The sequence below is a fragment of the Clytia hemisphaerica genome, unplaced genomic scaffold, assembly GCF_902728285.1.
Source record: "Clytia hemisphaerica strain Z4C2 unplaced genomic scaffold, Clytia hemisphaerica genome assembly, whole genome shotgun sequence".
Classification (NCBI taxonomy): domain Eukaryota; kingdom Metazoa; phylum Cnidaria; class Hydrozoa; order Leptothecata; family Clytiidae; genus Clytia; species Clytia hemisphaerica.
The window spans coordinates 1,887,092-1,904,025 of NW_027103510.1; the positions used below are offsets into that span (position 1 = coordinate 1,887,092).

General features: G+C 34.5%; 1 protein-coding gene across 12 annotated transcripts in view; it reads left to right on the forward strand.

Annotated features, from left to right (window-relative positions):
- LOC136799141 (rap1 GTPase-activating protein 1-like) overlaps positions 1 to 16,934 on the forward strand; it is a 46,045-nt gene that overhangs the window by 22,813 nt on the left and 6,298 nt on the right. For 6 of the 12 annotated variants that reach the window (XM_067055846.1, XM_067055843.1, XM_067055838.1 and 3 more), the window contains 4 exons: positions 108 to 140; positions 1,843 to 1,893; positions 15,647 to 15,727; positions 16,539 to 16,730. In XM_067055846.1, coding sequence (XP_066911947.1) covers positions 108 to 140; positions 1,843 to 1,893; positions 15,647 to 15,727; positions 16,539 to 16,730 — 357 coding nt within the window. Of the gene's footprint in view, positions 1 to 107; positions 141 to 789; positions 973 to 1,842; positions 1,894 to 10,507; positions 10,719 to 14,611; positions 14,891 to 15,646; positions 15,728 to 16,538; positions 16,731 to 16,934 lie in introns of those variants that run through there. The other 6 variants (XM_067055848.1, XM_067055849.1, XM_067055840.1 and 3 more) reach the window with 5 other exon arrangements.

Consider the following 16,934-nt stretch of genomic DNA (forward strand, 5'->3'; position numbering starts at 1 on the left):
TATTTTTTAGACGTTTCGGTGTTTCTATCCCCATGAACACTAGCAAATGATTTAAGTTTACAAAATTTTCATATTTCTTGAATCTTTCATTTCTTTTGTTTTTACAGGAAGAATTTCTGGACATCATCAGCAAATTCCAGGTAACTTATGTTATAATATTTGTTAGTCAATAATTTTAATCACTTCAAATATTTATTTTCTATGTTGTTCTATGTTGTCTTAGTGCTGAAGAAAAACTGTTCTGCTGTTAGAAGGCTTACAGGCTAAATAGCTCTATGAGATGGGGATGTAGCTTAAAAGAAATAAACTATTTCAGCTAAGTAACCGGATAAAAAAGTTTAAGATACGGTCACGGTACAAGAAGCGCACTTTTTGAGTAATTAACCCTTTTTCATGACCTTTTTCAATGGGTTCTCAAAGTACAATTGCTGGGAATGTAGCTTTGAATATCTGAAATATTTAATATTTTATGAAATATTCCTCGAATTACCAAACTAAGGTATCACTCCAGTCTGGAATAGAACCTTGCAGCCCTTCGTTATGTACGTTAGATGGTCGATGTTTGGACGTCCTGTAAAAAAATACCAACTGTGTTGATGCCAAAATGACGAAAAATACGTCAAGATAATGACGTCGAAAATATTGAAAATACAATGAAATTTGAGACAAACACTTTATCATACTCTTTCCCTCATCTTAAACCATAATAAAAACAACAATAATACACTTATAAACTTCTCAATAACATTCATCATCTCCCATGTACTACCACAGTTTTTCAATCAAAATATACATACATAGACTGGGAGTTGGTTGACACATTCTCACGTTTTCATATTAGAGAAAGAAGTGTCAAAAATTTTAGTGATTTTTTTGCGTTGGTTGGATTTTTGAGTGTGGATTTGTAGAGTGATAATGTCTTTAGAACATTATTCAAAAACAAGGGCTACTTATACACTAAACAGAGTATTGGTAGGGAATTTTCGTATTCATTGTTTGCGATGAAAATTAGTTTTAAGATCTTTGTCAATACTTTAGGATGAACATAGTGTCCTCCAGGGTTTGTTCCCCCACCAAATTCTTGATTTTTTTAAATCTCCCCCCTCTTTTTTTTCCCCCTATGACTTTTCAGTTTTTTAGTTTCCCCCCTCTTTTTTGCTTTCCCCCCAGAAAATTCTGAAAATATCATTTCCCCCCATATACCCGTATAAATTTCTCAAATTTTAACCTGACACAGACTTAAAATTTAGCTGCAAAAGGAATACTAGACAAAATAGAACGAAAATTGGTTAATTTTCAATCATGATCTAATCACATGATATCATGTGGACTGACCTTGGTTGCTGAGATAAAATTGAAGTGATTTCACACTCCCCCCCCCCCCACCAAATTTGCCAACTATCGATGTTTTCCCCCCTCTTTTTTTTCCCCCTTTACTATTCAAATTTTCATTTTCCCCCCTCACCCATTCAAAACTGGAAAATTGATTTCCTCCCCCCTTTATAAAGGGGGGGGAGGACACTATGATGAGTTGATGGCAATTGAAATTTGTTCCAAAATATTGAGAGTATATCGATAAATACTTCAGATAACAACCTTTATTCTTCACTATTGATTATGGTTGAGGGTATTTTGTTGAGATTTTCACAACTTTGACAAAGTATGACATAACATGTATGAGAGTTCTTGAAGCTTTCATAAATACTTGCAATGCACTCTGAATCGAAGTCACATAATTGACCTAGGAATCTTTAAACCGAAAGAAGTAAAAAATCTAATAGGGACCATAAGAAAACGTAAACAATAGCATAATATAGGAGAGATTTTCATTTTGTTTTTCAGGGCTCACGGATCGATGATCAAAGAACAGATCTTCCAGCTGGACTTGCTAAGGTATGACCATTTCTTTAATATTCTATTGGCTCTAAATTTGAAATTTCGAATTATGTTCATCGTTGACTAAAAGAAATATTGGTAGGATATTCACGAGTGGAACTAGAAGAAAAGGTAAATTTTTGGCTCAAGTTTTGTTTTTCGATAGAAACCATGTGGGTAGCGGGAATCAACTTACGTGACTCTCGCTATTGTTATCAAACTGTGAAATTATCTGAAAATAAAGACGGAAAAGCTCAAAATGTTCGAAACTTTATCATGAAATTTAGAAATTAATTAAAAGTTTTATGGGTTTTGGTAGGTAGCGAAAATTCGTAAAAATCTAAAAATAGACTAATACAAGTACCATGTATAGAATTCATGATTATTATGAAAATCAGAGGCACCTAAAACGTGTATTGTGTAAACAATGATATACCTGATAAGGGCTTGTTTACATTATGATGTTTATTATCTTTGTGACAAACGACTGTTTTTTGCCAGTTGACATCTCATTATGACTATCCATTTCATGACATAATATTACGGTGTATAATTCTTGTTTTTCTTTGTGAAAATACTTTTTCATTTTTTCCAATTGTTGAATTCTTATTGGTAAGTTTATCGTGGGTTGTATCACGATATTTACGTTTGGCTACGTTTCGAGAGATTCTTCTCCCATCATCGGACAATGTGGGGGCTTTCGGCGGTACAAAATACCGGAGTGCTGGTATTTTTTTCATGAAATACCGGCGTACCGGCCAAAAGATTTCCGACTAGTACCGGGATACTAGTGATTTTCCCGTCAAATACTGGAGTACCGATCAAAACCAGATTCTTGGAAGCTACCGCCCCCAATAGGAGACCATATCGATGAATCGAAGACGGGTCGTTATGGAGGATGTTCGAAGAATATCTATTACAACTGTTTTAAACGTCCGTCCTAGCTGATACAGAGGGGCTCCTTCATTCTTTTGTTAAACACTGAAAATTACATTCTTCTGGCTCAAGTCAAATTTTAAGGGTTAATGCTATTGAAACCAGAAATCTATCTTTTCGGGAGATTAAGTCTGTGTATTAATCTTACGTTTGGGGGGTTACCAAATCTTCTTCCCTATCGTTTCCATCTTTTCTGGTTACAATATTTTTATATACTTTTTCAGCTTAATCTACTTCTTTTAGCGGGAGATATCGAGTCCAACCCGGGGCCGAGAGAGAAAGATAACACCTTATTAATTTCTCATTGGAATCTAAACAGCGTTTGGGTTGATAAATTTTCAAAGATTGCTCAAATTACTGCCTTTCTGAGTGCTCATAAGTTTGACATCTTCTGTGTTGGTGAGTCGTTTCTTGATTCCTCTATCGAGAGCGATGATTCAAGGTTGAAGATAGAAAATTATGAGTTGCTCAGATGTGATCACCCATCTAACTCAAAAATAGGTGGTGTTTGTCTTTATTATAGAAGGGGTCTTTCTGTTGAGAGAAGGCCTGAGTTGTCTTCTCTTGACGAGTGCCTTGTTTGTGAGGTTAATTCTGGTTCGAAAAAACTTCTTCTTTGTCTTCTCTACCGAACTCCTAGTCAAAATGCAGAAGAATTTTCTGCATTTAAACAAAAATTGGAGGAAACTATCAGAAAAATTTATGATGTTTCTCCTACTTTAGCTATTTTCCTCGGTGACTTTAACGCAAGAAACTCAGTTTGGTGGACTGGTGACATTACAAATTCCCAAGGAGAGGACATTAGCGAGTTAGCTTCACAATATGGGTTACATCAACTAATTGATGAGCCGACTCATCTTCGTCCTGGGTGTTCTCCTTCTTGCATTGATCTTATTTTTTCATCTTCGCGGACTCCTATTTTAGATTCCGGGGTTTTACCTTCACTCAATCCACGTTGCCACCACCAGATCCCCTTCGTAAAACTAAACTTTCGAACTATATTCCCTCCAGCTTATAAACGCAAGATTTGGGACTTTTCTCGTGCTGATGAGAGGGGGAATCGTGCTTGCCCTGAATGCCATTGATTGGGAAACCTCCTTTCTGGGACTCAACGTAGAAGATCGTGTTGCCCTACTCTCTGAATATATACTTAATATTATTTCTAATTTTGTTCCAAATAAAACTATCACCATCAGAGACAAAGATGCGTTATGGATGACTCCTGAGATTAAGCAGATGCTTTTGGATAAGGCTAAGATATATCGTCGTTGGAGAAAATGGGGAAATCCTTTAGATGGTCAGGCACTTGATGACATGGTTGACAGGTGCAGATTGGCCATCAAGACTGCCAAGGATAGTTATTTTTCTCGTCTTGGCAACTCTTTAAATGATCCAAACATAGGAAGTAAGAAATACTGGTCTACGCTGAAGCAGTTTCTGAACGTACGTAAAACCCCGAAAATTCCACCTATTCGAAATGAAAGAAACGTCCTTGTAAGTGATGTTTCTGAGAAGGCCGATATTTTTAACTCTTTTTTCTCAAAACAATGCTCACTTATCGATACTGGCAGTGTTTTGCCACCTGAACAATTTCTTACTAACTCTAGACTGGATAATCTTGTATTTGAAGAAGAAAAAATCGAGTCTATTATTAATTCTTTGAATGTTAACAAGGCCCATGGGTGGGATAATATTTCTACTCGTATGGTCAGAATCTGTGGTAAGTCTCTAGTAAAACCTTTGCTTAGCATATTCAATCTTTCTATCAACTCTGGCATCTTCCCATCACAGTGGAAGAAAGGTAACGTGGTTCCTGTCTATAAAAAGGGAGACAGGAGCATAGCCAAAAACTACAGACCAGTGTCTCTTCTTCCTGTGTTTGGAAAAATATATGAAAAGTGTATTTACGATACACTTTACAGGTATTTTGAAAACAATAACTTATTTTCTCCTTGTCAGTCTGGTTTTCGGGAGGGGGATTCCTGCATTTCTCAGTTGTTATCCATAACGCATGATATTTATACAGGGTTTGACAAAGATCCTTCTCTAGATACCAGGGGGGTGTTTTTAGATATTTCAAAGGCATTCGATCGGGTGTGGCACGATGGCTTACTCTTTAAACTCAAATCTTATGGGGTGACTGGACCGTTGTTTTCCTTAATTCGCAGCTTTCTTAACGATAGGCATCAGAGAGTTGTGTTAAATGGAAAAACATCTGAGTGGAAGCGAATCAATGCTGGGGTACCTCAAGGCTCGATTCTTGGTCCATTGTTCTTCTTAATTTATATTAATGATCTTCCAAAAAACCTTGAGTCAAAACCGAAGATTTTTGCTGACGATACCTCTCTATTCTCTCTTGTGATTGATCAACTCTTGAGCCTTGAAGTACTTAACAGAGATCTCTCCAGGATAACTGACTGGGCTCATCAATGGAAGATGTCTTTTAACCCTGACCCATCTAAGCAAGCCATTGAAGTCTATTTTACCTGTAGACTCACTCCTCCTAATGCTCCAGTAATCTCCTTTAATAATTCTAATATCGCGACCAGTGAGTACCAGAAACATCTTGGTCTAATCTTAGATTCAAAACTTTCTTTTGATCGCCATCTAGACGAGAAGATAAAAAAGGCCAATAAAGGAATTGGTCTTATTAACCGACTTCGCAAGCATGTGCCTAGGAGATCTCTACTAACCATTTATAAATCTTTCATTAGGCCTCATCTTGATTATGGTGATATCGTATATGACCGCCCGGGAAATGCTACCTTTGTGCAGAAGCTTGAATCTATTCAATATAATGCCTGTTTAGCTATAACAGGCTGTTTTCGTGGAACGTCTCAAGAAAAACTATATTCAGAACTTGGTCTTGAAAGTCTTGCTGACAGGCGCTTTGCTAGAAGAATGACATTCTTCTATGGAATTATTAACAATTTAGCCCCTTCGTATTTACGTAACTACCTGCCAGTAAGACTTACAGCACCAGGTGGCCTTAGAACAAGAAATCCTATTTATCCTCTTAATATACGAACTGAGCGTTTCCGTAACACTTTTTTTCCGTACTGCATATCTCAGTGGAATGTTCTGGGAGGTAATATACGAGATCTACCTTCAATTAAAACTTTCAAAAAAGCAATCTATGAATTTTTGAGACCCAAGCAATCTCATGTTTTTGATGTTCCTGACATTCAAGGAGTGATCTTTCTTAATCGACTTCGGGTCGGTTTCAGCCATCTCAACGAGCATAAATTTAGACATGGCTTCCGCGACACTTTAGACCCTTTCTGTGGTTGCCGAACTAACTCTGTTGAAAACACTCAGCACTTTCTTCTGCACTGCTCTATATATTCCCATGCAAGACAATCTTTGTTTGACAAACTTCAGACCCTAGGCATTATTTTTCATCCGCCGCTTAACCCTCCTTTTTTCTGTCGGCTTTTATTATATGGGGATGAAAGTTTGACTTCAAATCTAAATAAATCTATTCTTTGTTCTGTTGTTGAATTTCTTAACGAAACTGGAAGGTTTAGCGGTGCTTTATTTTAGGCTTTTACCTAACAATTGTAGCTTCCTTCTCCAAGATTTTTTCTTTATTTACTTATTTATTTATTTTTACATAGTCTAGTACCTCTGGCGATATAACGTTAGTTCCTAGCGGGGGGAGCAGGGACGGATCCAGGAATTTTCCTTGGGTAGGCCCAACTTCAGCTCCCGAATTCCGATTTCCCCGATTTCCCGATTTTCCGATTTTCCCAATCCCGATTCCCCTGAATTTAGTTCAACTTAGAAGTTGTGTTTTTAAGATGCTGTTCTTTCTATTGTCAATTGGGTACGCGAAATTAGTATTGATTTTGCTGTTAGGAATATTAGCATGAAATACATAAAATAGAATAACATCGCTAAAAATCTCTATGTTAGTGAATCAATTTATACACGATGGGATAATATTCAGGAATAAAAATATAAATGTCTTTGTCAAAGAACTTTTCAGTTTCAATAAAAATAAACAAGATTTTTGTTGTTTTATATTTATAAAATCACGATAAGCGATAATCAGTGGATCTGGAGTCAACCACAAATTCCAGTAAAAATATTTTAATCTTTTTCAGAAACAGTATTTATGACTTTATGTTGTGTTGTTGCAAAGATTTTGGCATTTGATAAGTGCCTTTGGAGAAATCTAATTTGGTTATGGTTATTTCCAAGTTAAACACGAAAAAATATTATTATATTATAAACAGAATACGTGTTTCTCAAAAGAGAAACCTTAAAACTGTTCTTGTATTTTGCTTTGATACAAAACTTTCCTTAACTTATAGGAATACCTATTTTTAAATATCAGCAAAACCACAGAATCTTTTCTTATATATTCATTTATTTTCTTATGATAAGCATTTATCCGGAGCTACATAATAGATTCACTGAGCCGATGAAATTTTTCTTTTGTTTCCATTCGAGAAAAAAGTAAATAAAAACTTTCAAGATAATATTGTGTGTAGTGTTTTCAAGAGAGCAAAACAGTTTTGTGTACGTATACAAGGAAGTTTTATGTGTAAAAGTTTTATTCATCTTGTAGTGCCCACGATTGCAAAGTATTTTCGCAAAACTTTTCTAGTACCCACAAAATATTTTCCCAAAACTTTTCCTACTCCCTTGGTGACCTTGCTAAGACACGACTCAAACATAAACAAAGCCAAGATTTAAAATCAATCGAAGTAAAAGAGTAATTTTATTATATTCAAGTCAAGGAGAAATTTCATCGTAAAAAGCTCGCAGCAAATAGCAGCAAGCTTTGGTCAGTCCTCTTCTGTCAATCTATCTTTATCAAAATGAAACTCTTCCCAGTGGTACGTCTAGCTAAATAGTAAATACTAAAAGGAAGAAATAATTGATTCCTTGTGCATTATCTTGCTTATGGTATAAAATGAGCCAGATTTTCGAAATTCTTACTGTCTTAGATTTAGCTAGCTAAGAAAACTTTCTACCAAAACTACTAACAAAAACATCCCAGACCAACCAGATCACAATTTCCATCTCCATCGAATCAATCGAAACACTAACTGCAGTTTTATAAAACACTTTCATGCAATTCCATGTGCACTCATCTCATCAAAAGCGGAGTAATTTTTGTTTATCAATTTCACTTTCGTTTTAGACGAGCCTCCTTCATTAGAGCAAATAAGATTTTTTTCCGATAAAATACTGAGAAAAAGTATTATTTTTGTTGTCTAAAAAACTACTTTGACTATCAGAGAGAGGCTAAACTCGAAATTGCCTTAAATATTCACTCGCCAGCCTCCACGGACTCGTTAAATTACTCGAAAAGCGAGTTTAGAGTGAATAGATCGGGTATAATCGGGAAATCGGTTTAAAGGGGAAAAATCGGTTTAAAGGGGGAAAAAACGGTCTCGGGCGGTCGCGCGGACATAACGCGTGTAAACAGAACGTAACAAAAAATGCTTTATATTATATCAGACAGTCGAGGAGTACTGCAAATTAAACGAGTCTTAGTTTAGCTTAATTAAAAGTATCGTTTAATTTAGTGTTTTTTATTACTCAACTCAACGAGACTAAATTCGAAATATTGATATTTAGCCAAATTCTAAGGAGGCTCAGGCCTACCTAGCCTACCTCTAGGCCCGACCCTGGGGGAGGGACTATATTTTATGTTTAAGTAATGTTTTGTAATATGTTCGTAGTGTACACGTGTTTTTGTTTCAATAAAGAAAAAAAAACAAAAAAAAAAAAAAAAAAAACAGAAAATACTTCAAGTTCTTCCTAAAATGAGAAAGTAAAATTAAATGCTGAAAACAAAACAAATTATTAAATCTTATAAAAAGAGAGTGTGCCTTTTAAAAGTTCTGGTCCTGAAATGACTCTAACTTTGGTTTGAGCATGTGTTGTGAGTCATCGCAAGTCATGTTTAGCCAAGGAAGTCGCTGGAGGAAACAATAACCACCAAAAAGTTTCTAAAAAACCACCAAAATTGATTTTTCCTTTTCATTGGAGGGATTTCTCTGTACCAGGAAGTGCTGATTAAAAATCTCAAAAAGTAATAATAATATGATCATTCGTTCAAAATAGAAAGATTCTTCATCTATCGCCTTTTGCTTAGTCCATGCGGCTCAGACCTTTATATACTATTCAACGATTTCTCGAAAGTCTCGAAGTCTCGAAATCAAATTTATTAAAATAATAATGCACCTAAAAGCTAAGAATAAATTCGAGCCCCATTTCCAATTTACGTATGCTTATAGAAAAAACATTACTTTGACTCATTAGACCTCTATCTTCGAATCATTAATTTTTTCGATAATCTACTGACCACGTTTTTATGAAGGTCTCTTCGTAGCTTAGTTACCTTCACCCACTTAGAAAATTACCTTGATAGTTACTGGTTACAAAGGGTTACAGTCTATTTTTATTATAAGAATCAATTGTTTCAGATAAACGAGGCTGAAACACCCAAGTATATGTTTTGAAGGATATAGTACACTCCTGATCATTGACTTCCAAGGCCGAGGGACTAGACTCGAAACTTATTTTCCATCCAAAACACGTGACCCGCGTGGTTTTCATACGAACGCTAGATTGGAAGTAAAATATATCGCCAGATTTCGAAAAATATGATGCGTGAAAACAAAGAAAGTGCTAGATGCAATCCGTCATCCTAAATGCGGTGCAAATCTTTTCTCTAGCCCCTTCGGAGTTTTAAACTCAATGCTTCTGATGCCAAACTGTGTCATTTCTGAAGAATAAATTTAGTGTTTTTTTTTATTGTTATCCTTCATTTCAATTGGGTTAGTAAAATAAGTACTCTTTCTTTTATGTCGTTGAGTTTTCTATTAGCTTTTCCAGATCACTAGCCTAACAAGAATACACTTGATTTGTCAGTAATAAGAATTTCAAATCTTATTCAAATGGTCAAAACAAGAATCAAAAGACTTCTGAAATTTTGTGTTCTTACAAAAATCAAAGTAGCTATTGCAATAAACCACACCAACTATATCGATTGTACTGATTACTACATATCAGATGTTTTTGTTGGTTGCATCTTAATTTATTGTTTCACTCTCCAGAGGGACAAAACTGTATTGAAGGAAAACTCATTAATGATTTTTTTCGTTAATTGCACTTTTCTTCTGATAATGTGCTGGTTTTTTGATATTGTGAAAAGTTTTTTATCGGTCGTGTGAATTGTGAAATGGTTGTATTGGAACATGGGAACTGGTGATCTGCTTTTTATGCAGTAACAAGTTGAAGTTTTTATCGATGCTGCTTATAGTGGTACATCAACCAGATATATTTACTGAAAAACTAAATCCTTTTCTGGCGAAAAACTTTTAACAAAAATATTTAGAAAAAGATTTGGAAAAAATTGGCAAGTGATTGATAGAACTTCTGCTGAATTTGTTATTTTTCGTCCAAATCCATTTTCGTCATTAGCATTCATTACGATAACGTTTTGTAGTCAGCAACTATCTATTCAAAATATTTTTCGTGTTGGTTGCAATTATAACGGATTTCGTCAGCTCACAAGGATTAAAGAACTGTGTGTTGTGTGTAGAATGAAAATAATGTTGTTTTTTCCTCGCCACAACCTTGTAACTATTAGGATTGGATTTAATCACTGCCTTATTATTTATTATTATTATTCAATAATCTATCTGTAAATATCGTGCGTATAAATTTGAAATTTAGAAATGTGATAACTTTGATTTCGAGAAAATAGAAGAAATCTAGAGAATTAAATTATCAAAAAATAAAATCAAAGAATAGAACAACCTTCAAAGGTACACACAGCTCAATCTGCCATTATGTTTTATTGCAACATATTTGAGAATCACGATGGCAACAAGAAGAACCAATCAGGGACCAGTTCATCTTCAGATGAGGAATTTTTTGATGCGGTAAGTCTCCATAGTTCCGGTGTACATTTCCGGTAATCATCAAAGCAAATTTGTTTTCTCCCCGCTCTGTAATTGGAATAACTTGTGTAGAAACCAGCCCCTTGGAACAATAAGGTATGGTGAAGGCTAGAGTCTGTAATCTCCTATGTAGAATTTGAAACTACATAAGTTACGCGGCCTGCATGTCTGTACTACACAATAGTACTACTACAAAGGTAATTGGAATAGTTTTCAATTTGCCTCGGAGAAATAAATAAAGTATTGCCGAAGGCTAGAGTCTGTAATCTCCTATGTAGGATTTAAAACTACATAAGTTACGCGGCCTGCATGTCTGTACTACACAATAGTACTACTACAAAGGTAATTGGAATAGTTTTCAATTTGCCTCGGAGAAATAAATAAAGTATTGCCGAAGGCTAGAGTCTGTAATCTCCTATGTAGGATTTGAAGCTTCTTTCTACATAAGTTGCACGACTACGTGGTTTTCATACAAATGCTAGATTAGAAGTAACATTTATCGCCAGAATTTGAAAAATGTAAAACGCAAAATTAAAGAAAATGCTTAATTCAATCCATCACACGACGCAAATTTCAAAGTTTTACTTTTTCTTGTATGTGAAAGGTTGGCCTATATCCTTCGGTTTGAAACCCAATGTCTCACCACCACAGAGCCTGGATTGTTTAAGACCAAGCAGTGTCCATGACCGAATGATCTTTACATTTTTTTCAAGCTTTTCACTCAATCATCACGCAGGAAAACCTTTCAGTTGAGTTTAAAAAAGGGAAACAATATCAGATTTAAGGTATTATTCAGTTGTGGGTGGTTTCTATTGTCGTTGTTACAAAGTAACAGGTAATGCTGTTTAATGCTTTCTGTTTTTGTCGGAAACTTTGTTTACATTATCAAAGAGATTTTTATAAGAACATAAACTGCCCCACAAGTCTCCTTGTTCGATTCTTATTTTGGTTTCTTGATTATCTTCTCTTACGGTAAGAGCAACTTTATTTTCCATTTGACCTATCAATGTCGGTCAAACCACCACAATACTGAGGCCTTTAGTCATCAACTTAGCCACCTGCGATTCTCACCAGCTATCCATCATAACTATAGTCCTATAATCAAGTGATTCTTTGAACATTTTCTTATAGTTCAAAGTTTATTTCTTAGAAGAAATGTTGTTTTTCGTTTGTTGTTTTTGAGTGGATGTTATAGCTCAACGCTATTCAATACATATAATGTAAAATTCAATATAACACGAAAATTGATATTTCCTCTCAAGGCATTCTAGCCGCAGTGTCAATACTTTTTTGCCGACTTTTCTTTTCATTTGATTTAGATTTCAAATTTAAAGTGTATAATTTTATCCTTTGAACTTTTCTTGTTGGATTTTATTGGTACAGCATATTGGTGCTGGTTTTGATATAATTTGTGAGTTCTTTTCGTTCCGTGGACGATGGACGGTGGTCTTGACAAAATGACAATAATCATAAAATAGATTTCATTTGGTCAATCAAGTTCTAATCAAGCAATTCTCACAAATTTGCAGTAAACAAATGAGCTTAATTTTCTCCAGCGTCATGCTTGCATAAAAACAAGATTGCAGTCAATCCAGAACTAAATCATATATTTACTATTTACTGACCGGTAGTCCTTGGAGATTCAATTTCCATAGATGGTGGTTGATTGATTTTCCCTTTTTCCTCCGATTTGATTTAAAACAATCAATCCTTACTTTAGATTTGCGCAAATAGAGACGCAAGTTGCCAATTAAAATCCAGATGTAATCAAAGACAAAAATATCGTCTCCATACCGATGAGTATTTCCACGCTCATCGGCTGCCTCGTTTCCATGCAGTATTAGTTTAATTAAGTAATTAAATTATCTTGAAATGAGTTCCAATTACTGGATATATTTTGTACTTAAACACCATCCTGGGCTAATATTTCTTCGGCCTGTTCATTCTTCCGCCGTATTTAATTTGCCGTGAAAGTAAAAGGGTATTAAGTTGCCGTGACAGTCGAAATACACCACGATTGTGTTATTTATAAGAAAGAGAAGAAGTCTTTAATTGAATTTAAAGATCACACGCTTATTTTCTAATTCTACTGAAACTGTCTTGAAATATTGTAGAATGTGCACATTTGAGAAATAATGCTTTGTCAAGAGACTTTAAGAATCATTTAAACAATGTATTTCATCTTAGAAAAACTCCAAAAAGAATACCAAAGGGACAGTACTGCAAAGAGGGGATTATTGTCTCTAAAAGGCAACTTAAAAAGCTGAAAAAGCCATAATTTATTGAAAATTAACATATTCTTATAAAAAGTGAAGAAAGCAAAAAGAAAGGAAATTTGCTCAATAATGTGTCATTAATTTGTTGGTTAGGCATTATGTAATCAGTTAATAAGATTTTTGTTTCTTAATTGTTGAGGAGACGGCCGAACGACCGAATGAGGTATCATGGCAGAGGAGTTTTCTTATTTCTGTAAAAAAAAAATTTGTTAATGTTTTTTCCCTTTCTGTTGTGGAAGTTATATATTTTGTCGATTGGTTTGTCGACTCGATTGTGTGGGGATCTCGTTTGCTTCTTTTTTTATTGTTTTTTTGTCATTCAATTTAGTTGTCCTTTGATTGATTGGTTCATCATGGCATTTAGTTTGACTCTCGGGATTTTTAAAAAGTTTGACCAAATTTAAAGTGTTCTTTTTGTCAAGACATGTTTCGTTGAATATTGTTTGTTTGGACAAATCAGCGTTGGCGATAAAGTGCCCCTGTGAAAATTATGACACCGTCCAAAAAAAAGTACTGGCAAAGCTGAATATTAATTCGATTGGGTAATGAACATTACAAGGAGAAAATAAATTGGTTATTTTGTAATAATGGGGTTCTTATTGACTAATGTTGTAACTTTTATGCAGATAATCGTTTTTGTTGCTATTTCTTTTTTGTCGATTCATGTCATTTTGAAAGTGGCACTTGACAATTGGTCAACATTTGAAAAAGGACTTACTCTGAGATGGAGTATGATGCTTGAGTGTCTTTCTATATATTTGTGTAACAATGCACTCTGTTGTAGATGTATTTTAGTGGACCTCTTGTACCTGTCGCTACAGTCTTGAAAACTTCCTTCAGATATCTTCTGACAATTGACAGAGCGTTTTGATGAAGCAGTAGCATTCTTAAATGTGACTTTGTTTGGGATGATATCATATGATCGAAGTTTTCGGAAGATGCTTTACCCATGGGTGGCATCCTGCCTGTTTAAGAAAAGTGGAGAATTATTGGAACGAAGCATTCTTTTGAATTTCATAATTGAAACATATTTGAACCGATGAAATCTCGGTGAAACGCGTCATTTTATTGTCATTCGATGATAACTTTATACATGGTAAAGATAAAGAAATGAGATGGATTTGTTGATTTTCTGATTGTTTCTGTTCGTGTTTCAAACACCTTGTTAGCACACTATATCATATGTGATACATCTTCTATGCGTGTTTATGTAAGAAGAATGGTTGGATATGATTTTAAAGTTATATGGATGTACTTATGTTATTAGGCTTTTTTAGTTGTTTTGTGTTTTGAGTTTGAAGTCTGTAGAGCCTAAGTGAATTGACATCAAATGTCTTCGTATGGTATTAAAAATGGTTTGGGGGCTTGTAAGCTGTAGGATTTGCAACCCTCACACGCATTGAGATGATAAATCGAATAGTTTTCTTGTGGATTTTGTGTTGTGTTGTGGTTTTCGGTCAATGAATCGACAAACTGGACAAAAAAGGGACCCGCCCCCCCCCATGGGAACTCTGATTATTTTTATGAATGAATGTTACTTCACTTTCGTTATCCATTATTCATGATCTTAATTTCTCGTAATGATTGTTTTTCATTTTGAAGACAGAATACTTGAATATTCAAAAAAACATAAGAAATTTGAAACAAAACAGTTATAATATTTATAAGGAGAAGAAGTGTAACAACAATTATTAGAAATTATTGTTTTGATGGTTTTTGGTACATTTTGGATTGCTGCAACAGTCTCTGTTTGAAGAGCTTTTCAACAAATCCATTTTCAGCTGGGAATATTATATTGTATTGTTGTGAAAATTGTGTATTTCCCAAATGAAAATGAGATTTCGAAGACATTCTGCCCCTTTGGGCATTTTATATGAGGTATTTTTTTCATTTAAGATTTGTCCTTCTATCAATATTTGTTTAATTTTATAGTATGTGATTATTTTTTGAGTTTTGGTCTTAAAGTCATCAGTTCTCAATTTGTTTAAATGGATAGCTAGCCTACAGATTTCTCTGGAAAACCTTATCAAAAGACTTTTATTGTTATTGATACTAATTTTATACATTTTTATTTCGTATCAGGGGGTTTATAATTTTGTTATTTTCCTCAATGTTTAGAATTCGTCGATCCTTTTCGATTCTATAAAATCAGAATGTTCCCATCCTTGAGTTTGAAAAATATTGTTTTGAAGTGATTCGTTTGAAAGCTTATGAGATAATTGGAATCAGGAAAGTGTAACATAATCCTTTTTCCTGAAATATCAAACACTGATATGCTTCACATATACCGCCAATGTAATCGAATTTGACATTGGAAATTCATCCAATGGATAGTCTCAACTAATGAGAAAATAACTGTTTTCCCAGTATAATGATGTAATAAATATTCCACTCATGAATATCTTATCAACGATCTTTTATATCTTTAACCAATAATTTATAGATTTTTAGATATTAAGGGATAAGGTTGAGGGAGGCCATCGCTTTTATTCGAATCAAAGAAAGCTTCGAATCAAAGAGGCTCAACTTTGAAAGAAAGAAACATTGTTAAATCAGCTTCGTTAATTTAAAGTTTTTCCATTTTCGTTTCGTCCCTGATGCGTTTATTTTTCATATATCCTTCTTTCTCTACAGCAGCAAAATTTGAAGTTGGATTCGATCTCATCAATCATGGAAAGCACGAAAGAACAAAAGAAGAAAGAACCCATTCAAGAGGTTGGTTTTATCATTTGCCTGGTTGTTTATTTGTTCGGCGGCAGTTTCATCTAGGGGGCCAATTCTAGGTCGTGGAAATGGAAAATTTTTACCAATAAGATTTTCTTTGGCCATTTAAAAGATTTTGTCAACAAGTGGTTTTTTTGTCACTTTTTCCCAACGAAGAGGGAACGACCGAACGATAAATGCATAATGCACCTCAAAGTAAACGATTCGTTAGATTGCCTTGACTCACGAGAGTATAAACTTGAACGGAATATTGTTACTAAATCAGACTTTTGAAAAATTCCCCATCACAAAAAATTTTGTACAATTTTTTGTTAATAATGATTGCTTATTAAACCCGTCAGTAACGACTCCCCGTACACAGGAAGTGTGAAGGTTGGTCGAACGCAAAACTCATTTGTATCATGTATCACCCACAATTATGATGTGGTCGGATATAGTATACCAAAATGAGATTCTTTGACACTATTATTATATATAGCGGCTTATGATTAATGGCGAAATTGCTTTTAAATTAATTTTTGGAAAGTCAATTGTTTGACAACTTCTACACATGAAACTGACCATTTTTTTGGAACAAAATTTTTTGGGAAATATTTTTTCTCCTAACGTCAGCTCTCTTATAGTCAAATTTTATACGTTGCCTGATCCTGTAGCTAACCTGTATACGGGATACGTTGATAAGATACCTTTGGCTGAACCATAAAAAATTAATAGTTCCCAAACTATGAATTACAATCTTCTAAGAAAAGTTGATGTTTAAGAGTCCATGAAGCATTCATAAAACGTTTCTGTTTCAATGTAGGTACTTGCATGTGGCAAACCATACCCAATGGTGGTACTTCCAGTGGAAGGTGATTATTGGATGGAGGGGACGTACCATATCCTATCACGTGATATGTACGATCGGCCCATCTTCCCGACTATCGATCGTAGTCGGTGTGTCTTGGATGACGACCAAACTGTTTATAATTACCGAAGAAATTTCGCTGGAAAAGTAAGTTTTTATTATGTTACTTGGATGTTCAAGTTGTTCAAAGTTCGTTGCCTTCAGAAGCACTTTTTTATGAACACAAAAAACTGAGCATTGTATTGTAGGTATCGATTTTGATCGTTATATCTTGTTAGAATATACCAAGCAAGAAGATATATTACTTCAGATCAATCTGGATTTAAAGAATATTTAATATTTACAAACTTT